General features: G+C 50.9%; 1 protein-coding gene across 1 annotated transcript in view; it reads right to left on the bottom strand.

The window, feature by feature from the left end:
* Positions 1–23451, bottom strand: part of MUC16 (mucin 16, cell surface associated) — a 112300-nt gene that overhangs the window by 77800 nt on the left and 11049 nt on the right. The window contains exons 4-6 of the mRNA XM_038565385.1: positions 22632–22736; positions 21285–21395; positions 669–19667 (exon numbers count right to left, since the gene is read on the bottom strand). Coding sequence (XP_038421313.1) covers positions 669–19667; positions 21285–21395; positions 22632–22736 — 19215 coding nt within the window. The remainder of the gene's footprint in view (positions 1–668; positions 19668–21284; positions 21396–22631; positions 22737–23451) is intronic.

The following is a 23451-nucleotide window of genomic DNA, read 5'->3' as shown; positions in this document are numbered from 1 at the left end:
GAAGTAGACATAGTGGTCTCCTCCATAGAACAGATACTATCAACTGGAAAGAGGCTCTGCAAGGTCACAGAGAAGGGGACAGAGGAAGGTGTATGATATCTACCAAGGCTAGTCAGCACATTAAAGTTATATTTATAAAAAATATTCATACTTTTAAAATCTGTGGTAACATCAAAGGTGGCCAATGTTTCAAGGAAGGTGTTCTTAAAAACTAGAGGTAAAATGATTTTAGTTTCCAAGACTATAAGAAGAAACTAAGCTTTACAGGGACAAAAATGAGAAGTGAGGTCACAGGAATAGGAAATGACATTTACTAAAGATACTGTGAAAAAAATTTAAAAGTAATATCGTGGAAGGGATCACTGCCAGAAAAACGAAGCACAAAGTTTGAAAAAAGAAAAAAAAATTCACATAACCCCTTACAAACATTCACAATACTAGTGGTCATGTAGCCTGTGCTAAAACCAACCACTCTACCCAGGATTGTGGTTGATGCATCCAAGAGTGATCTTTGATGCATCCCCAAAGGATGTATCAGTTAAAAGGGTGATTTTCCTATGATCAAAAAAGGGAAGAAGTAGAAAGCCTGGTGTTGATTCTTGCAGGAATATCAGGTAACATGGATGGAGCAGGGCCAGGGACAGTGTTCCTACTAGAGGACAAGATACCTGTTTTGGAGGATTCGACAGCATTACTGGTGAACACATCAGAAGGGAGAGTAGTTTTCTCTATGGCCTGGTAGGTGGGCCTAGAGGTGCTGGTTTCCCATGGTTCCATACTAAGGGGTGATTTAGACTCTGTGGCTTCAGAAAGGCCAGGCAACTGTGTGGAGCCCATGAATTTCTCACTGAGGGAAGAAGTGACAACTGGAGTGGTGCCTTTGGGGGTCTCTGACCCAGGTGGGGCAGAGGAGTGGGACTCCTGTGCGGAAGGGTTCGTCCCAACACTGGCCACTGCTGTGTTGTCAGAACGCAGGATTTCCACTGTGGCAGTAGAGGGTTCAGTAGTGGCCTGTATCCCTTCTGGGGTTCTGCTCCAATCTGAAGGTGAACTTGTCACAGGTGCCAAGCTTGTGGTCCATCCTCCAGTGGTCATCAGCGGTTCAGGGACTCCAGGTGAGGTGGCAAGGACAGGTGCAGAAAAGCCACTGGTCTGTGATATGGGGGATGCTAGAGAAGTCAAGCTCATGGCATGTGAAGGCACCAGGGAAGATGGGGATTTCATGTCCTGTTCAGAGGAAGGGCTTGTCTGGGGCAGGCCCTCAGATGCTGTGTCCATGCTAATGGTCATGTCTGACTGTACTGAGCCCTGAGTCCCAGCTGTGTGACTCTCTGACAGGAAGACCGTGGCTGATGCACCCATGGTTTGTGTGCCCTGTGATGAGGCCCCGGGGGGAACTGTTTTGGTGGCCATGGCTGTATCTGCAGACACTGTCGGGACTGGGAAGGTAGAGAGCCTGGTGTCAATACTCGAGGAAACGTCTGGTGACATTGTAGACTGAGCAGAGCCAGGGACAGACATCCTGCTAGACGAGATGACCTCTGTTATGGAGGCCACAGTAGGACTAGCAGTGGACAGCTCAGAAGGGACAGTCGTGTTTTCTGTGGCCATGCTGGTGTGCCACACGGTGCTGGTGACCCTTGGCTCTGGAGACAGGGATGATTTTGACTGTGTCTCATACTCGTTGGTGTCAGAAAGGCCAGTCAATGGTGTGGAAACTGTGGAGTCTTGACTAAGGGAAGAAGTGACAATTGGAGTGGTGCCTTTGGGGATCTCTGAGCCAGGTGTGGCAGAGGAGTGTGACCCCTGGATAGAAGTGATGGTCCCCACACTGCTCACCACTGTGTTGATGGAACTTTGGTTGTCTGCTGTGGCAGTAGAGGATTCCCAAGTAGCCTTTATCCCTTCTGAGGTGCTGATCAAATCTGAAGATAAACTTGTCACAGGTGCCAAGGTTGTGGTCCTTCCTCCTGTAGTTGTAAGCAGGCTAGGGGCTCCAGGTGAGGTGGCAGGGACAGGTGCAGAAAAGCCACTGGTATGAGATGTGGGGGATGCTAGAGAAGTCGAGCTCATGGCATGTGAAGGGACCAGGGAAGATGGAGATCTGGTGTGGTGTTCAGAGGAAGGGCTTGTCTGGGGCACCCCCTGAGAACCTGTGTACATGCTAATGGTCGTGTCTGACTGTGCTGAGCTCTGAGTCTCAGCTGTGTGACTCTCTGTCAAGGAGACTGTTGCTGATGTATCTGTGCTTCGTGTGCCCTGTGATGAGGCCACATGGTAGAGTGCTTTGGTGGCCAGGGTTATAAGGGCCATGTTGGGGGAGGTGGAGAGCCTGGTGTCGATACTCGTGGGAATGTCTGGTGACATTGTAGACTGAGCAGGGCCAGGGACAGACAGCCTGCTCGAGGAGGTAACATCTGTCCTGCTGGCCTCAGTAGGAATACTAATGGACACCTCAGAAGGTATAGTGACCTTTTCCATTCCCATGCTGGTGTACCGCAGGGTGCTGGTGTCCCCTGGCTCTGGAGACAGGGATGACACTGTTTGGGTCTCCAACTCTGTGGGTTCAGAAAGGCTAGGCAATGGTGTGGAGATTGTCGAGTCCTGAATGAGGAAAGATGTGACAATTGGAGGGGTGGCTTTGGGGGCTTCTGAGTCAGGTGAGGCAGAAAAGTGGGATTCCTGTGGGGAAGTGATTGTCCCCACCTTGGTCGCTACTGTGTTGTCAGAATGCTGGATGTCCTCTATGGCAGTAGAGGCTTCCCAAGTGGGCTGTATGCCTTCTGAGGTGCTGATCAAATATGAAGGTGAACTTCTCACAGCTGCCCAGGTTGTGGTCCTTCCATCGGTGGTCTTCAGCGGGTCAGGGGCTCCAGATGAGGTGTCAAGGACAGGTGTAGAAAAGCCACTGGTCTGAGATGTGGGAGAAGCTAAAGAAGTCAAGCTCATGCCATGTGAGGGGACCAGGGAAGATGGGGATCTGGTGTGGTGTTCAGAGGAAGGGCTTGTCGGTGGTACCCTCTCAGACACAGTGTCCATACTAATGGTCATGTCTGACTGTGCTGAACCCTGAGTCCCAGCTGTGTGACTCTCTGACAGGGAGACCATGGCTGATGCATCCGTGGGTCGTGTTCCCTGTGATGAGGCCCCAGGTAGGATACTTTTGGTGGCCATGGCTATATCTGTAGACACTGTCAGGACTGGGAAGGTAGAGACCAAGGTGTCAATACTCGTGGAAACATCTGGTGACATTGTAGAATGAGCAGAGCCAAGAACAGACATCCTACTAGACGAGTTAACCTCAGATGTGGAGGCCACTGTAGGACTAGCAGTGGACACCTCAGAAGGGACAGTCATGTTGTCCGTGGCCATGCTGCTGTACTGCATGGTGCTGGTGTCCCCTGGCTCTGGAGACAGGGATGACACTGTTTGGGTCTCCAACTCTGTGGGTTCAGAAAGGCTAGGCAATGGTGTGGAAACCATGGAGTCTTCACTGGGGGAAGAGGTGATGATTGGAGTGGTGCCTTTGGGAGTCTCTGAGCCAACTGGGGCAGAGGAGTGGGACTCCTGTACGGAAGTGATGGTCCCCACGCTGGTCACCATTGTGTTGTCAGAAGGCTGGATGTCTGCTGTGGCAGTAGAGGCTTCCCAAGTGGCCTGTATCCCTTCTGAGGTGCTGCTCCCAATTGAAGGTGAACTTGCCAAAGGTGCCAAGCTTGTGGTCCATCCCCCAGTGGTGGTCAGCGGGCCACGGGCTCCAGGAGACGTAGCAGGGACAGGTGCAGAAAGGCCAAGGGACTGTGATGTGGGGGATGCTAGAGGAGTCAAACTCATGGCATGTGAAGGGAGCAGGGAAGATGGGGATCTGGTGTGGTGTTCAGAGGAAGGGCTTGTCTGTGGTACCCCCTCAGACCCCGTGTCCATGCTAATTGTCATGTGTGACTGTGCTGAATTCTGAGTCCCAGCCGTGTGACTCTCTGCCAAGGAGATCGTCGCTGATGCATCTGTGCTTTGTGTGCTCTGTGATGAGGCCTCTGGGAGGACTGTTTTGGTGGTCATTGCATTATCTGCAGACACTGTCAGGACAGGGAAGGTAGAGTCCATGGTGCTGATACTTGTGGAAATATCTGGTGACATTGTAGACTGAGCAGGGCCAGGGACAAACATCTTGCTCGAGGAGATGACATCTGTCATGGAGGCCATAGTAGGACTAGCAGTGGACAGCTCATGAGAGACAGTCATGTATTCTGTGGCCATGCTGGTGTGGCGCTGGGTGCTGGTGTCCCCTAGCTCCAAAGACAGGGATGACTTTGACTGTTTCTCAAGCTCTGTGGTTTCAGAAATGCCAGGTAATGATGTGGAGATCATCAAGTCCTGACTGAGGAAAGAGGTAATGATTGGAGTGGTGCCTTTGGGGGTCTCTGAGCTAGGTGGGGCAGAGGAAGAGGATTCCTGGGAAGAAGTGATGATCCCCATGCTGCTCAGTGCTGTGTTGGGGGAAGGCTGGATTTCCACTGTAGCAGTGGAGGTTTTCCATGTGGCCTGTATCCCTTCTGAGGTGCTGATCAAATATGAAGGTGAACTTGTCACAGGTGGCAAGTCTATGGTCCTTCTGCTGGTGGTCTGCAGCAGGTCAGAGACTCCAAGTGAGGTGGCAGAGACAGGTGAAGAACGGCCATTGGTGTGTGATATGAAGGATGGTAGCGAAGTCAAGCTCTTGACATGTGAGGGCTCCAGGGAAGATGGGGATCTGACATCATGTTCAGAGGAAGGGCTTGTCTGGGGCACCCCCTCAGACTCTGCGTCCTTGCTAATGGTCATGTGTGTCTGTGTTGAGTCCTTGGTCCCAACTGTATGACTCATTGCCGAGGAGGACGTGGCTGATGCATCTGTGCTTCGTGTGCCCTGTGATGAGGCTCCTGGGAGGACTGTTTTGGTGGCCATGGTTATCCCTGCAGACACTGTCATGACAGGTAAGCTGGAGAGCCTGGTGTGTATACTTGTGGGAATGTCTGGTGACATGGTGGACTGAGTAGGACCAGGGACGGAAATCTTGCTAGAGGAGATGACATCTGTCATAGAGGCAACAGTAGGACTAGCAGTGGAGATCTCAGTGTGGACTGTGATGTTTTCTCTGACCACGCTGGTGTGCTGCCTGGTGCTAGTGTCCCCTGGCTCCAGAGACAGGGATGATGTTAACTGTGTTGCCAACTCCGTGGTTTCAGAAAGGCCAGCCAAAGGTGTGGAGACTGTGGAGTCCTCACTGGGGAAAGAGGTGATGATTGGGGTGGTGACATTGGGGGTCTCTGAGACAATTGGGGTAGAGGAGTGGGACTCCTGTGTGGAAATGATGGTCCCCACACTGGTTACCACTGTGTTGTCAGAACCCTGGGTTTCTGCTGTGGCAGTAGAGGATTCCCATGTGGACTGTATCCTATTTGAGGTGCTTATCAAATCTGAAGGTGAACTTGTCACAGTTGCCAAGCTTGTGGTCCATCCGCCGGTGGTCGTCAGCAAATCAGGGGCTCCAGGTGAGGTGTCAGGGACAGGTGTAGAAAAGCCACTGGTCTGCGATGTGTGGGTTGCTGGAGAAGTCAAGCTCATGGAATGTGAAGGTACTAGGGAAGATGGTGATCTGTTGAGTTCAGAAGGGCTTGTCTGTGGTGCCCCCTCAGACCCTGTGTCCATGTTTATGGTCATATGTGACTGTGATGAGTCCTGAGTTCCAACCTTGTGACTCTCTGCCCAGGAGGCCGTGGCTGATACAGCCAAGGAATGGGTGCCCTGTGATGAGGTCCCAGGGAGGACTGTGTTGGTGACCATTGCATTATCTGCAGACACAGTCAGGTCAGGGAAGGTAGAGACCATGGTGTTGACACTCTTGGAAATGTCTGGTGACATTGTAGACTGAGCAGGGCCAGGGAGAGACATCCTGTTCATGGAGAATACATCTGTCGTGGAGGCCACAGGAGGACTAGCAGTAGACAGCTCGGAAGGGAAAGTGGTGTTTTTCATGGCCATGCTGGTGTACCACAGGGTGTTGGTGTCCGTTGGCTCCAGAGACAGAGATGACTTTGACTGTGTCTCCAGCTCTGTGGCTTCAGAAAGGCCAGGCAATGGTGTGGAGACTGTGGAGGACTGACTGAGGGAAGAGATCACAATTGGAGTGGTGCCTTTGGTGGTCTCTGAGCCAGGTGGAGCAGAGGATTGTGACCCCTGTGAGGAAGTGTCAGTCTCCACACTGGTTACCTCTGTGTTACTGGAATCTTGGATGTCTGCTGTGGCAGTAGAGGCTTCCCAAGTGGCCTGTATCCCTTCTGAAGTGCTGATCAAATCTGAAGGTGAACTTGTCACAGGTGCCATGCTTGTTGTCCATTCGCTGGTGGTCTTCAGCCGGTCAGAGACTCCAAGTGAGGTGGCAGGGACAGATGAAGAACGGTCACTGGTCTGTGATGTGGGGGATGCTAGCGAAGTCAAGCTCATGGCATGCGAGGGCTCCAGGGACGATGGGGATCTGATGTCGACTTCAGAGGAAGGGCTTGTCTGTGGCACCCCCTCAGACGCTGTGTCCATGCTAATGGTCATGTGTGACTGTGTTGAGCCCTCAGTCCTAGTCGTTTGACTCTCTGCCTGGGAGGCCAGGGCTGAAGCAGATGTGGTTCTTGCAACCTGTGATGAAGCCCCAGGAAAGACTGTTTTGGCATTATCTGCAGACACTGTCAGGACAGGGGAGGTAGACACCATGGTGTTGACACTCATGGAAACGTCTTGTGATATTGTAGACTGAGTAGGGCCAGAGTCAGACACCTGGCTCGAGGAGATGACATGTGTCATGGAGGCCACAGTAGGACTAGCAGTGGACTGCTCATGAGGGACAGTTGTGTTCCCGGTGGCCATTCTGGTGTGGCCCACGGTGCTGGTGACCCTTGGCTCTGGAGACAGGGATGACTTTGACGGTGTCTCAAACTCTCTGGTTTCAGAAAGGCCAGGCAATGTTGTGGATATCATTAAGTCTTGACTGAAGGAAGAGGTGACAATTGGAGTGGTGCTTTTGGGGGTCTCTGAGCCAGGGAGGGCAGAGGATTGGGACTCCTGTGTGGAAGTGATGTTCCCCACAGTGGTCACTGCTGTGTGGTCAGAATGCTGGATGTCCACTGTGGCAGTAGAGGCTTCCCAAGTGGCCTGTATCCCTTCTGAGGTGCTGATCAAATCTGAAGGTGAACTTGTCACAGGTGCCGTGCTTGTGGTCCACTCGCTGGTGGGCTTCAGCAGGTCAGAGACTCCAAGTGTGCTGGCAGGTACAGGTGAAGAACGGTCACTGGTCTGTGATGTGGGGGATGCTAGCGAAGTCAAGCTCATGGCATGCGAGGGCTCCAGGGACGATGGGGATCTGATGTCGACTTCAGAGGAAGGGCTTGTCTGTGACACCCCCTGAGACTCTGTGTCCATGCTAATGGTCATGTGTGACTGTGTTGAGCCCTCAGTCCCAACCATGTGACTCGTTGCCCAGGAGGCTGTAGCTGATACATCTGTGGTTCCTGTGCCCTGAGATGAGACCCCAGAGAGGACTGTTTTTGTGGCCATGGCTATATCTGCAGACACTGTCGTGACAGGGAAGGTCGAGAGCCTGGTGTTAATACTCTTGGGAATGTCTGGTGACATTGTGGACTGAGCAGGACCAGGGACTGACGTCCTTCTAGAGGAGATGACATCTGTCATGGAGGCCATAGTAGAACTAGCAGTGGGCGGCCCAGAAGGGACAGTGATGTTTTCCCTGGCCATGCTGTTGTGAGGCATGGTGCTGGTGTCCGTTGGCTCCAGAGACAGAGATGACTTTGACTGTGTCTCCAGCTCTGTGGCTTCAGAAGGGCCAGGCAATGGTGTGGAGACTGTGGAGGACTGACTGAGGGAAGAGATCACAATTGGAGTGGTGCCTTTGGTGGTCTCTGAGCCAGGTGGAGCAGAGGATTGTGACCCCTGTGAGGAAGTGTCAGTCTCCACACTGGTTACCTCTGTGTTACTGGAATCTTGGATGTCTGCTGTGGCAGTAGAGGCTTCCCAAGTGGCCTGTATCCCTTCTGAAGTGCTGATCAAATCTGAAGGTGAACTTGTCACAGGTGCCATGCTTGTTGTCCATTCGCTGGTGGTCTTCAGCCGGTCAGAGACTCCAAGTGAGGTGGCAGGGACAGATGAAGAACGGTCACTGGTCTGTGATGTGGGGGATGCTAGCGAAGTCAAGCTCATGGCATGCGAGGGCTCCAGGGACGATGGGGATCTGATGTCGACTTCAGAGGAAGGGCTTGTCTGTGGCACCCCCTCAGACGCTGTGTCCATGCTAATGGTCATGTGTGACTGTGTTGAGCCCTCAGTCCTAGTCGTTTGACTCTCTGCCTGGGAGGCCAGGGCTGAAGCAGATGTGGTTCTTGCAACCTGTGATGAAGCCCCAGGAAAGACTGTTTTGGCATTATCTGCAGACACTGTCAGGACAGGGGGGGTAGACACCATGGTGTTGACACTCATGGAAACGTCTTGTGATATTGTAGACTGAGTAGGGCCAGAGTCAGACACCTGGCTCGAGGAGATGACATGTGTCATGGAGGCCACAGTAGGACTAGCAGTGGACTGCTCATGAGGGACAGTTGTGTTCCCGGTGGCCATTCTGGTGTGGCCCACGGTGCTGGTGACCCTTGGCTCTGGAGACAGGGATGACTTTGACGGTGTCTCAAACTCTCTGGTTTCAGAAAGGCCAGGCAATGTTGTGGATATCATTAAGTCTTGACTGAAGGAAGAGGTGACAATTGGAGTGGTGCTTTTGGGGGTCTCTGAGCCAGGGAGGGCAGAGGATTGGGACTCCTGTGTGGAAGTGATGTTCCCCACAGTGGTCACTGCTGTGTGGTCAGAATGCTGGATGTCCACTGTGGCAGTAGAGGCTTCCCAAGTGGCCTGTATCCCTTCTGAGGTGCTGATCAAATCTGAAGGTGAACTTGTCACAGGTGCCGTGCTTGTGGTCCACTCGCTGGTGGGCTTCAGCAGGTCAGAGACTCCAAGTGTGCTGGCAGGTACAGGTGAAGAACGGTCACTGGTCTGTGATGTGGGGGATGCTAGCGAAGTCAAGCTCATGGCATGCGAGGGCTCCAGGGACGATGGGGATCTGATGTCGACTTCAGAGGAAGGGCTTGTCTGTGACACCCCCTGAGACTCTGTGTCCATGCTAATGGTCATGTGTGACTGTGTTGAGCCCTCAGTCCCAACCATGTGACTCGTTGCCCAGGAGGCTGTAGCTGATACATCTGTGGTTCCTGTGCCCTGAGATGAGACCCCAGAGAGGACTGTTTTTGTGGCCATGGCTATATCTGCAGACACTGTCGTGACAGGGAAGGTCGAGAGCCTGGTGTTAATACTCTTGGGAATGTCTGGTGACATTGTGGACTGAGCAGGGCCAGGGACTGACGTCCTTCTAGAGGAGATGACATCTGTCATGGAGGCCATAGTAGGACTAGCAGTGGGCGGCCCAGAAGGGACAGTGATGTTTTCCCTGGCCATGCTGTTGTGAGGCATGGTGCTGGTGTCCGTTGGCTCCAGAGACAGAGATGACTTTGACTGTGTCTCCAGCTCTGTGGCTTCAGAAGGGCCAGGCAATGGTGTGGAGACTGTGGAGGACTGACTGAGGGAAGAGATCACAATTGGAGTGGTGCCTTTGGTGGTCTCTGAGCCAGGTGGAGCAGAGGATTGTGACCCCTGTGAGGAAGTGTCAGTCTCCACACTGGTTACCTCTGTGTTACTGGAATCTTGGATGTCTGCTGTGGCAGTAGAGGCTTCCCAAGTGGCCTGTATCCCTTCTGAAGTGCTGATCAAATCTGAAGGTGAACTTGTCACAGGTGCCATGCTTGTTGTCCATTCGCTGGTGGTCTTCAGCCGGTCAGAGACTCCAAGTGAGGTGGCAGGGACAGATGAAGAACGGTCACTGGTCTGTGATGTGGGGGATGCTAGCGAAGTCAAGCTCATGGCATGCGAGGGCTCCAGGGACGATGGGGATCTGATGTCGACTTCAGAGGAAGGGCTTGTCTGTGGCACCCCCTCAGACGCTGTGTCCATGCTAATGGTCATGTGTGACTGTGTTGAGCCCTCAGTCCTAGTCGTTTGACTCTCTGCCTGGGAGGCCAGGGCTGAAGCAGATGTGGTTCTTGCAACCTGTGATGAAGCCCCAGGAAAGACTGTTTTGGCATTATCTGCAGACACTGTCAGGACAGGGGGGGTAGACACCATGGTGTTGACACTCATGGAAACGTCTTGTGATATTGTAGACTGAGTAGGGCCAGAGTCAGACACCTGGCTCGAGGAGATGACATGTGTCATGGAGGCCACAGTAGGACTAGCAGTGGACTGCTCATGAGGGACAGTTGTGTTCCCGGTGGCCATTCTGGTGTGGCCCACGGTGCTGGTGACCCTTGGCTCTGGAGACAGGGATGACTTTGACGGTGTCTCAAACTCTCTGGTTTCAGAAAGGCCAGGCAATGTTGTGGATATCATTAAGTCTTGACTGAAGGAAGAGGTGACAATTGGAGTGGTGCTTTTGGGGGTCTCTGAGCCAGGGAGGGCAGAGGATTGGGACTCCTGTGTGGAAGTGATGTTCCCCACAGTGGTCACTGCTGTGTGGTCAGAATGCTGGATGTCCACTGTGGCAGTAGAGGCTTCCCAAGTGGCCTGTATCCCTTCTGAGGTGCTGATCAAATCTGAAGGTGAACTTGTCACAGGTGCCGTGCTTGTGGTCCACTCGCTGGTGGGCTTCAGCAGGTCAGAGACTCCAAGTGTGCTGGCAGGTACAGGTGAAGAACGGTCACTGGTCTGTGATGTGGGGGATGCTAGCGAAGTCAAGCTCATGGCAAGCGAGGGCTCCAGGGACGATGGGGATCTGATGTCGACTTCAGAGGAAGGGCTTGTCTGTGACACCCCCTGAGACTCTGTGTCCATGCTAATGGTCATGTGTGACTGTGTTGAGCCCTCAGTCCCAACCATGTGACTCGTTGCCCAGGAGGCTGTAGCTGATACATCTGTGGTTCCTGTGCCCTGAGATGAGACCCCAGAGAGGACTGTTTTTGTGGCCATGGCTATATCTGCAGACACTGTCGTGACAGGGAAGGTCGAGAGCCTGGTGTTAATACTCTTGGGAATGTCTGGTGACATTGTGGACTGAGCAGGGCCAGGGACTGACGTCCTTCTAGAGGAGATGACATCTGTCATGGAGGCCATAGTAGGACTAGCAGTGGGCGGCCCAGAAGGGACAGTGATGTTTTCCCTGGCCATGCTGTTGTGAGGCATGGTGCTGGTGTCCGTTGGCTCCAGAGACAGAGATGACTTTGACTGTGTCTCCAGCTCTGTGGCTTCAGAAAGGCCAGGCAATGGTGTGGAGACTGTGGAGGACTGACTGAGGGAAGAGATCACAATTGGAGTGGTGCCTTTGGTGGTCTCTGAGCCAGGTGGAGCAGAGGATTGTGACCCCTGTGAGGAAGTGTCAGTCTCCACACTGGTTACCTCTGTGTTACTGGAATCTTGGATGTCTGCTGTGGCAGTAGAGGCTTCCCAAGTGGCCTGTATCCCTTCTGAAGTGCTGATCAAATCTGAAGGTGAACTTGTCACAGGTGCCATGCTTGTTGTCCATTCGCTGGTGGTCTTCAGCCGGTCAGAGACTCCAAGTGAGGTGGCAGGGACAGATGAAGAACGGTCACTGGTCTGTGATGTGGGGGATGCTAGCGAAGTCAAGCTCATGGCATGCGAGGGCTCCAGGGACGATGGGGATCTGATGTCGACTTCAGAGGAAGGGCTTGTCTGTGGCACCCCCTCAGACGCTGTGTCCATGCTAATGGTCATGTGTGACTGTGTTGAGCCCTCAGTCCTAGTCGTTTGACTCTCTGCCTGGGAGGCCAGGGCTGAAGCAGATGTGGTTCTTGCAACCTGTGATGAAGCCCCAGGAAAGACTGTTTTGGCATTATCTGCAGACACTGTCAGGACAGGGGAGGTAGACACCATGGTGTTGACACTCATGGAAACGTCTTGTGATATTGTAGACTGAGTAGGGCCAGAGTCAGACACCTGGCTCGAGGAGATGACATGTGTCATGGAGGCCACAGTAGGACTAGCAGTGGACTGCTCATGAGGGACAGTTGTGTTCCCGGTGGCCATTCTGGTGTGGCCCACGGTGCTGGTGACCCTTGGCTCTGGAGACAGGGATGACTTTGACGGTGTCTCAAACTCTCTGGTTTCAGAAAGGCCAGGCAATGTTGTGGATATCATTAAGTCTTGACTGAAGGAAGAGGTGACAATTGGAGTGGTGCTTTTGGGGGTCTCTGAGCCAGGGAGGGCAGAGGATTGGGACTCCTGTGTGGAAGTGATGTTCCCCACAGTGGTCACTGCTGTGTGGTCAGAATGCTGGATGTCCACTGTGGCAGTAGAGGCTTCCCAAGTGGCCTGTATCCCTTCTGAGGTGCTGATCAAATCTGAAGGTGAACTTGTCACAGGTGCCGTGCTTGTGGTCCACTCGCTGGTGGGCTTCAGCAGGTCAGAGACTCCAAGTGTGCTGGCAGGTACAGGTGAAGAACGGTCACTGGTCTGTGATGTGGGGGATGCTAGCGAAGTCAAGCTCATGGCATGCGAGGGCTCCAGGGACGATGGGGATCTGATGTCGACTTCAGAGGAAGGGCTTGTCTGTGACACCCCCTGAGACTCTGTGTCCATGCTAATGGTCATGTGTGACTGTGTTGAGCCCTCAGTCCCAACCATGTGACTCGTTGCCCAGGAGGCTGTAGCTGATACATCTGTGGTTCCTGTGCCCTGAGATGAGACCCCAGAGAGGACTGTTTTTGTGGCCATGGCTATATCTGCAGACACTGTCGTGACAGGGAAGGTCGAGAGCCTGGTGTTAATACTCTTGGGAATGTCTGGTGACATTGTGGACTGAGCAGGGCCAGGGACTGACGTCCTTCTAGAGGAGATGACATCTGTCATGGAGGCCATAGTAGGACTAGCAGTGGGCGGCCCAGAAGGGACAGTGATGTTTTCCCTGGCCATGCTGTTGTGAGGCATGGTGCTGGTGTCCGTTGGCTCCAGAGACAGAGATGACTTTGACTGTGTCTCCAGCTCTGTGGCTTCAGAAAGGCCAGGCAATGGTGTGGAGACTGTGGAGGACTGACTGAGGGAAGAGATCACAATTGGAGTGGTGCCTTTGGTGGTCTCTGAGCCAGGTGGAGCAGAGGATTGTGACCCCTGTGAGGAAGTGTCAGTCTCCACACTGGTTACCTCTGTGTTACTGGAATCTTGGATGTCTGCTGTGGCAGTAGAGGCTTCCCAAGTGGCCTGTATCCCTTCTGAAGTGCTGATCAAATCTGAAGGTGAACTTGTCACAGGTGCCATGCTTGTTGTCCATTCGCTGGTGGTCTTCAGCCGGTCAGAGACTCCAAGTGAGGTGGCAGGGACAGATGAAGAACGGTCACTGGTCTGTGATGTGGGGGATGCTAGCGAAGTCAAGCTCATGGCATGCGAGGGCTCCAGGGACGATGGGGATCTGATGTCGACTTCAGAGGAAGGGCTTGTCTGTGGCACCCCCTCAGACGCTGTGTCCATGCTAATGGTCATGTGTGACTGTGTTGAGCCCTCAGTCCTAGTCGTTTGACTCTCTGCCTGGGAGGCCAGGGCTGAAGCAGATGTGGTTCTTGCAACCTGTGATGAAGCCCCAGGAAAGACTGTTTTGGCATTATCTGCAGACACTGTCAGGACAGGGGAGGTAGACACCATGGTGTTGACACTCATGGAAACGTCTTGTGATATTGTAGACTGAGTAGGGCCAGAGTCAGACACCTGGCTCGAGGAGATGACATGTGTCATGGAGGCCACAGTAGGACTAGCAGTGGACTGCTCATGAGGGACAGTTGTGTTCCCGGTGGCCATTCTGGTGTGGCCCACGGTGCTGGTGACCCTTGGCTCTGGAGACAGGGATGACTTTGACGGTGTCTCAAACTCTCTGGTTTCAGAAAGGCCAGGCAATGTTGTGGATATCATTAAGTCTTGACTGAAGGAAGAGGTGACAATTGGAGTGGTGCTTTTGGGGGTCTCTGAGCCAGGGAGGGCAGAGGATTGGGACTCCTGTGTGGAAGTGATGTTCCCCACAGTGGTCACTGCTGTGTGGTCAGAATGCTGGATGTCCACTGTGGCAGTAGAGGCTTCCCAAGTGGCCTGTATCCCTTCTGAGGTGCTGATCAAATCTGAAGGTGAACTTGTCACAGGTGCCGTGCTTGTGGTCCACTCGCTGGTGGGCTTCAGCAGGTCAGAGACTCCAAGTGTGCTGGCAGGTACAGGTGAAGAACGGTCACTGGTCTGTGATGTGGGGGATGCTAGCGAAGTCAAGCTCATGGCATGCGAGGGCTCCAGGGACGATGGGGATCTGATGTCGACTTCAGAGGAAGGGCTTGTCTGTGACACCCCCTGAGACTCTGTGTCCATGCTAATGGTCATGTGTGACTGTGTTGAGCCCTCAGTCCCAACCATGTGACTCGTTGCCCAGGAGGCTGTAGCTGATACATCTGTGGTTCCTGTGCCCTGAGATGAGACCCCAGAGAGGACTGTTTTTGTGGCCATGGCTATATCTGCAGACACTGTCGTGACAGGGAAGGTCGAGAGCCTGGTGTTAATACTCTTGGGAATGTCTGGTGACATTGTGGACTGAGCAGGGCCAGGGACTGACGTCCTTCTAGAGGAGATGACATCTGTCATGGAGGCCATAGTAGGACTAGCAGTGGGCGGCCCAGAAGGGACAGTGATGTTTTCCCTGGCCATGCTGTTGTGAGGCATGGTGCTGGTGTCCGTTGGCTCCAGAGACAGAGATGACTTTGACTGTGTCTCCAGCTCTGTGGCTTCAGAAAGGCCAGGCAATGGTGTGGAGACTGTGGAGGACTGACTGAGGGAAGAGATCACAATTGGAGTGGTGCCTTTGGTGGTCTCTGAGCCAGGTGGAGCAGAGGATTGTGACCCCTGTGAGGAAGTGTCAGTCTCCACACTGGTTACCTCTGTGTTACTGGAATCTTGGATGTCTGCTGTGGCAGTAGAGGCTTCCCAAGTGGCCTGTATCCCTTCTGAAGTGCTGATCAAATCTGAAGGTGAACTTGTCACAGGTGCCATGCTTGTTGTCCATTCGCTGGTGGTCTTCAGCCGGTCAGAGACTCCAAGTGAGGTGGCAGGGACAGATGAAGAACGGTCACTGGTCTGTGATGTGGGGGATGCTAGCGAAGTCAAGCTCATGGCATGCGAGGGCTCCAGGGACGATGGGGATCTGATGTCGACTTCAGAGGAAGGGCTTGTCTGTGGCACCCCCTCAGACGCTGTGTCCATGCTAATGGTCATGTGTGACTGTGTTGAGCCCTCAGTCCTAGTCGTTTGACTCTCTGCCTGGGAGGCCAGGGCTGAAGCAGATGTGGTTCTTGCAACCTGTGATGAAGCCCCAGGAAAGACTGTTTTGGCATTATCTGCAGACACTGTCAGGACAGGGGAGGTAGACACCATGGTGTTGACACTCATGGAAACGTCTTGTGATATTGTAGACTGAGTAGGGCCAGAGTCAGACACCTGGCTCGAGGAGATGACATGTGTCATGGAGGCCACAGTAGGACTAGCAGTGGACTGCTCATGAGGGACAGTTGTGTTCCCGGTGGCCATTCTGGTGTGGCCCACGGTGCTGGTGACCCTTGGCTCTGGAGACAGGGATGACTTTGACGGTGTCTCAAACTCTCTGGTTTCAGAAAGGCCAGGCAATGTTGTGGATATCATTAAGTCTTGACTGAAGGAAGAGGTGACAATTGGAGTGGTGCTTTTGGGGGTCTCTGAGCCAGGGAGGGCAGAGGATTGGGACTCCTGTGTGGAAGTGATGTTCCCCACAGTGGTCACTGCTGTGTGGTCAGAATGCTGGATGTCCACTGTGGCAGTAGAGGCTTCCCAAGTGGCCTGTATCCCTTCTGAGGTGCTGATCAAATCTGAAGGTGAACTTGTCACAGGTGCCGTGCTTGTGGTCCACTCGCTGGTGGGCTTCAGCAGGTCAGAGACTCCAAGTGTGCTGGCAGGTACAGGTGAAGAACGGTCACTGGTCTGTGATGTGGGGGATGCTAGCGAAGTCAAGCTCATGGCATGCGAGGGCTCCAGGGACGATGGGGATCTGATGTCGACTTCAGAGGAAGGGCTTGTCTGTGACACCCCCTGAGACTCTGTGTCCATGCTAATGGTCATGTGTGACTGTGTTGAGCCCTCAGTCCCAACCATGTGACTCGTTGCCCAGGAGGCTGTAGCTGATACATCTGTGGTTCCTGTGCCCTGAGATGAGACCCCAGAGAGGACTGTTTTTGTGGCCATGGCTATATCTGCAGACACTGTCGTGACAAGGAGGGTCGAGAGCCTGGTGTTAATACTCTTGGGAATGTCTGGTGACATTGTGGACTGAGTAGGGCCAGAGTCAGACATCCCACTAGAGGAGATGACATCTGTCAAGGAGGCCATAGTAGGACTAGCAGGGGACAGCCCCAAAGGTACAATTGTGTTTTCCCTGGCCATGCTGGTGTGCTGCACAGTGCTGGTGCCTGTTGGCTCCAGAGACAGGGGTGACTTTGACTGTGTCTCAAGCTTGGTGGTGTCAGATATGTCAGGCGATGGTGTGGAGTCCATGGAGTCCTCATTTAGGTAAGAGGTGATGATTGGAGTAGTTTCTTTATGGTTCTCTGAGCTAGGGGGTGCAGAGGAGTGGGACTCCTGTGTGGAAGTGATGGTCCCCACACTGGTTACCTTTGTGTTAATGGAATCTTGGACGTCCGCTGTGGCAGTAGAGGTTTCCCAAGTGGCCTGTATCCCTTCTGAGGTGCTGATCGGATCTGAAGGTGTACTTGTCACAGGTGCCATGCTTGTTGTCCAACTGCCAGTGGTCATCAGTGGGTCATAGTGTCCAGGTAAGGTGGCAGGAACAGGTGCAGAAAGGCCACCGGTCTGTGATGTGTGGGATGTTAGATAAGTCAAGCTCATGGCATGTGAAGGCACCAGGGAAGATGGGGATCTGGTGTGATGTTCATAGGAAGGGCTTGTCTGTGGCACCCTCTCAGATCCTGTGTGCATGCTAATGGTCATGTCTGTCTGTCCTGAACCCTCAGTCTCAGCCATGTGACTCTCTGTCCTGGAGACTATGAATGATGCATCTGTGGTTTGTGTGCTCTCTGATGAGGGCCCAGGTATGATAGTTTTGCCAGCCATGGTTATAGCTGCCATGCTGGGGGAGGTAGAGAGCCTGGTGTTCATTTCTTTTGGGATGTTTGATGATATTGTGGTCAATGCAGGGCCATTGGTTAACATCCTTTCAGAGGAGTCCTCCTTAGTAGTCTCAGTGGGCACTTCAGACGTTACAGTGTTTTTCCTCATGGTAATGCCAGTTTTCTGGGATGTGCTTTCAGATATTGTGGCAGAAACCTGGGTAGAATTCTGCTCTGCTTCTTTGCTGACATTGTCTAGCTTCCATGAGAACGTGACTCTAGAACTACTTTCCACATATGCAGGTGTGACCCCACTTGTCATTTCTGTTGTAAATAGTGGCTGTTGTGAGGTAGTCGAGCTGATTATGTTCTCCACAGGGAATGTTTGAGTTGTGTCCCCTTGAGGAACTGAGGTAGTGGTTGTGGCTGATGACACAAATATCCCAGTAGCCCAGTCAAGAGTGGGCAGAGAATCAGACTTTGCATTTGAATGGTCAGTAGAAACCACTGAAACAGGTAGAAATGTTTCTCTTCTACTAGTAGTCCAACTTGTGCTTAAAATATGAGGAGATGAGGGTCTCATCCTTTCGGTACCAGAAGTAGTTGAGATGGGCATAGATGCCGTCGTGTCTGAATGACTGAATGTTCTCATACCTGTGGACTTCATCTCTTCAGCTGAAGCATGAGAAGATGGAATGGGTAAGCTGGTTCCAGTGATAGTCGCAATGTCATGGGGAGTAGATGTAGAGCCTGATTCAGTGCTTGATGCTAAGGATGAAGTAGTGCCCATTGCAGAATTTGTTTCAGGGGAACCTGTGACTTGCAAAACTGAAGTTATTTTTTTAAAACTCCAAAGGCCTGATGTTGGGGCAGAAGCAGTTGTAGGTGACCATGTGGAAGGATGCTCTAGGGCAGATGTGCTGGTCTCTGTGGCCAGAGTGCTCACTGTCCTCTCTGAGTCAGACATGGTAGTCAGGACTGGATTGGTTCCCATGGTGGTGATGGTGGTGGTAACATCTGGAGTGGGAGGTGTGGTTACACCCACGGTGCTCATTTCTGCAGGAGATGAGGTCTGTGACAGTAGTCCAGTCCTAGAGGGAGCATCACTTGTCACTACATTTGTGATGGCCACCAGAGTCTTAGATCCCATTGAAGGAAGTATGATAGATGGTAAAGAGCTCATTTTTCCTCCTGAGGCACTGGGGGGGCTGGTAATGGCTTGACTTTTAAAGGTCAGAGATGGTGATGTGGTTTGTTCTATGGAGGTTAGATGCAATGTGTCTGTGGTCTCTGGAGACGCATCATGCAGATCACTTTCAGTTGTCTTCTCTGACCGTGTGATAGCAGATGAATAAGCCTCACCCACAGATATACTTGACTGTTGTTCAGCTGTTGCAACAGCCACAGCTGAGGAAGCAAGTGTCCTGCCTGTAGAAGTGTCTTTGGGCAAGCCAGTGGCATGGAAGTGGGCAGCTGTGTCTGTGACAGTCCATGGAGAGGTCTCTGGTGCTTGGGTGCTGTCTGTGGTTCTGGACTTCCTCTGTGGGCTAGGCATTACAGTTGAAACTGACCCTGCTCCCTTGGGGCTAGAGGTGATGACCCTCACAGTGGGGGTCCCACCCTTGCTTGTTAGTTCTGTAGGAGATGATGTCACAGAAAGGGCCTCAGGTGGAGATGCAGTTTCAGTGGTCTCCAGTCCTGTGATGGACTCAGACTTAGGCCCCACTGAAGGGGAGGTAGCAGATATAGAGGAGCCAGTTTTCTCTCTTGTCATCCTGATGAGGCTGATAGTGGTTGAGCCTTCTGACCCATCAGAAGGGAGGGTGGTAAAAGCTGTGTCTGGATCCACAGGGGAGGCACTCAGTGTTGGGCCATTCCTAGCTGTCTGCTTTGACCATGGGCTAGCAGACGAATAAGTCCCATCCACAGATCCACCTGAAGGCCATTCAGCTGTCATTGCCTTTTTACTGAAGGCAGTGAAAGGAGTGACCATAGTGCTGACCCATGTCCTGGTTTCAAGTCCAGATTTCTCTGTCACTGAGCTTGTGGCTATCTTGGGGGTTATAACTAAACTTGTTTCAAAGTCCTGAAGGCCAGTGGAAGATGTGCTGGAGGGGAAATGTGTGTCCATTGCAATTCCCTCAGTGGAGCCAAGCCACTTGTCAGTGGACAAGTCCACTTCAGTTGTTTTGGAAGTCAGGACTGAGCTGACTTGCTGGACATTCCCTGTGGAAGTTGCCTCTGGGTGGAGGAAGGACATTGTTCCTCTTGACTGGCTTGTCCTTTCTGGCGTTTCAGCGTATGCAGTGGCCCGAGCTGTAACTGGATATGGGGAGTGGGAGGTGTTATTTGTAACTACTGCCATTTCTGTAGATGATTCTGCTGGCACTGTGGTTCCTGTGGGCAAGTGAAGGAGTCTGGTGCTGTCATTCCCTGTGGTCATAGCAGTCTCTGTTGAAGTCTCTCTAAAGGAAGTTTCCACAGTGGTCCTGGTCTTGTAGCTACTGCTGGACCCCTTGGAGGTTGGATTTATGATATCTTCAGATGTTCCTGGGCTTCTGGTGGACAAGCCTGTGACTAAAACAGCTCTTCAGTTAGGAAGTTTGCAAGGAGATTTAAAAAAAGGGGGTTCTTTTGGTTTTGATTATCCTTATAAATCTGTACATATTCTGCTCCTTTGGATGGTAGGAATCCTATCATCCATCCTTGTGTCTGATGTTGGGTATATGAGCTTGGTCTACTGCCTGCAGGGCTCCCCCTGGCATCCCAGCTTTCTATATCAGTGTGGCCCTCCATGTGGACCTATGTACAACATCTCATGTCTTAATGGAGGGTAAAGATTCTACCTGGGAACAGGGGAAAACTCTCCCACCTTTTGCTCTGTTTTTCCTCCTTGGTCCAACCTTCAATCAATTTTAGTCTGATATCTGCCTTTATCCCCTAGACTTCAAAATTGTGATTCTAATTAAAAGTTCTATGGCTTGGTTTTAACAGGTTAAAGAGGCCAACCAAGGCACCTTACTTCCTATATATTTTCATGTTCTTTCACCTCTCATCAGGAAAAGGTGGAACATTTTAATGTCTAGCACAAAAGACATGTCAAATGATTGCTTTCAGGACTCAGGACAACTGTATCCATCTGCTTAAGCACCATACGTTGACACCTCTCACCTGCAGGCCATGTACTGAACATTGTAACAAGGGACAGTGTTACAATCATCTTATAATTATGAAGTGACCCATAGAATAAACTTATGACAAGTGTTCCTTTCTCCGTTCATGGGAATCCCTGACCTTAGTGACCTAGTGTCTGAGTTAGAAAGGCTCTTCACAATTGGTCAGCTGATTTGTAGAGATACTATAGCTGTTCCGAAGGTTGAAGTGATTGGTTCTTGAACATATAAATTACTAAGAAGCAATTAATATTAGAAACAGGAGTGCCTGTGTGGCCCAGTCAGTTAAGCATCCAATTCTTGATTTCTGCTCAGGTCACGATCTCAGGATCCTGGGATCGAGCCTCACATTGAGCTCTGTGCTCAGTGAGGAGTCTGCTTGAGGACTCTCTCCTTCCCTCTCCCTCTGCCCCTCCCTACTCTCTCTGTATCTAAAATAAATAAATAAACCTAAATAAATAAATAAATAAATAAATAAATAAATAAATAAATAAATAAATTCTCCATAAAAAATATTGGCTGCTGGAGGGGAGGTGGGTGAGGGGATGAGGTAAATAGGTGATGGGCATTAAGAGGGCATGTGATGTGATGAACACTGAGTGTTATATACAACAGAAGAGCAGTTGAACTTTATATCTAAAACTGAACATACACTATATGTTAACTAATTGAATTTAAATAAGATAAGTTAAAAGATAAAAAATAAATATATATTATCAATAGCCTCTGGATACAACAGCAGAAAATTTTGATTATGTACCAGCACATGGGACCCAAGCAATCAATTATTTTACCCCAGAGACCAGTGTTAAACATAGTGTACACAGATAATCATACGTACCCAGGCTGATGGTAGTCATCAGAGATGCAGAGTCACTTGTTGACCATGTGGTGTCTCCATGTGCTCCCTCACTGAGCTCACTGCTGGTGGTTGTCACGGATTCCTGAGTCCCTGAAGGATAAGAGGATTGAGGTGTCAGCCTAGCATTCCCTCAAGATGTGCATAGACAAGAAATGCTCTCACTAGACGCTGGCTCGGCCATGTCCTCATTTATCTCTGAGAAGGCACATTGCAAGGAAGAATTCTCTTGTTGGCATGAAGTCAAACCCACAAGATGGCCTGCATCATAATAATAGAAGAGCTTCGTGTTGATGGTGGGATTGTTGTATTGATTGGTCTCAAGCAAAAGCATTTGGTGATACTCTGTCTTCGATACCTATGATATGTGAATTCATCATTGATTGACCTCCCATGTCTGACCTACTCCAGAAGCCTCAGCAAATGCAGCGGTCATCTGCTGGCCATCAGGAGAAGTTGTGACTTGGACAGTATAGTTGGCTCCCCCCAACCCTCTATTGCTAAAAAGTGTACTCATAATGTTAGGAGGTATTAGTTATTGTGGTGAAGTTTCTATGAATGTCAGATTGATCTCTTTTGAGTTTATCCTGAGAGAACATTTAACAATCCCATTTCCGACCACCTGAGGTAGAATCTGTTTCTCCTTTTCTACATGTATTGTTCCTTTCCCATATCCGGCCTTATTCACCAAGTGCCTATGGTCCCTGCTAACCCATCTGAAACTCTTTTTTTTTTTTTTTTCATCTGAAACTCTTGACCACTGAATATTATTTCCAAGGAATTATGGCATAATTTAATATCTATTTTATTATTATTGTTGTTGTTATTATTATTTCCCATTTTGGAAACTCCTGTTTGGCCCTTAAAGAGAAACTAAGTGCAGGGAATATTAGATTATAAAATGATAGGTCAGTCTCCAAACTCCTATCACTTCTTCCTGACAAGAGAGAACCATTTCCTTTTCAGAAAAACCTCTAGGACACAGAGTTGACTTTCTCATGGCATCACATCTTCCAAGATGGTGGCTTTTTCTCACATAAGGATCATTCCAGGAACCATCAACCGTCCGTGATCAATTCTTATCATGATAGTTTGGAACTTCTTTCAGTAAGAGCCATATATTAATGAATATGTCCTGAACACAGAATGATCTCTTGTGTTCTTGGAGATACTTATGTTCCATATTGAAGAAACGGCAAAGAGACCTACATTCTTAGGAGAAATCCAGGTAGTGCCAATTTCTCAGACTGGTTCTAGCAAAAGCACAATTTACCAGGGATCAGAAAGCATGGTTCCTAGAAAGACAAAGCTAAGCAGCGGCTATCATACCTGCAGAGTCCACCACTGTCACAGGTGTTGAAGGGTCACTGTTCAGCCATGAGGAATTTTCATATGTGGAAAAGTTAGTGATGGACACCACAGTCCCATCAGTGCCTGTAGGAGAGACAGGTGGGTTGGATGGATATTGGTCAGTTTAGAAGGAAGGCACCTGAGAAAAATCACACTTTGGGAAACAAAGATTATTTACAAGGAAGTGTTAGTCAAAGGTTAGAGACAGGAGAACACAGGCTTGGGGTGATTTGAATACCAACTCTGCACAAGAATTGTGCCATGAACAAGCACAATGGAATAAGGTATTAATGGGCAGTAACTTATTCTCTTCTCTCCTTAATTCCAGCATCATCAGAATCCACATTAAGTCTGGAAGGTCATGGGCATCAAAGTGCTGGTCTATTCCATAAAGAATGTGCTGGTCAAAGAGGTATATGAGTGAGGCAGATGGCTGCCCAGGTGACTTCAAGTCAGATATTCTAATAGGACATAGTGGAGGGCATAGACTAGAGAGTGTCAGGAAAGACTATCAAGATTCCTGATGGGAGGGACGCCTGGGTGGCTCAGCGGTCGGGTACCTGCCTTGGCTCAAGTCGTGATCCTGGGATCTGGGATCGAGTCCCGCATCAGGCTCCCTTTGAGAAGCCTGCTTCTCCCTCTGCCTATGTCTCTGCCCCTCTCTCTGCGTCTCTCATGAATAAATAAATATTTTAAAAAAAGAAAGATTCCTGATGGGAAGCTGTTTGTTTTTAAAGATAATGACAACTAAGGTGATGTGATCAGTCATCTCAGGGACATGAGTCAGACACAGAAGCCA

This window comes from Canis lupus, chromosome 20 (assembly GCF_011100685.1).
Source record: "Canis lupus familiaris isolate Mischka breed German Shepherd chromosome 20, alternate assembly UU_Cfam_GSD_1.0, whole genome shotgun sequence".
NCBI classification, from domain to species: domain Eukaryota; kingdom Metazoa; phylum Chordata; class Mammalia; order Carnivora; family Canidae; genus Canis; species Canis lupus.
This window is presented reverse-complemented; position numbering and strand designations above follow the sequence as displayed.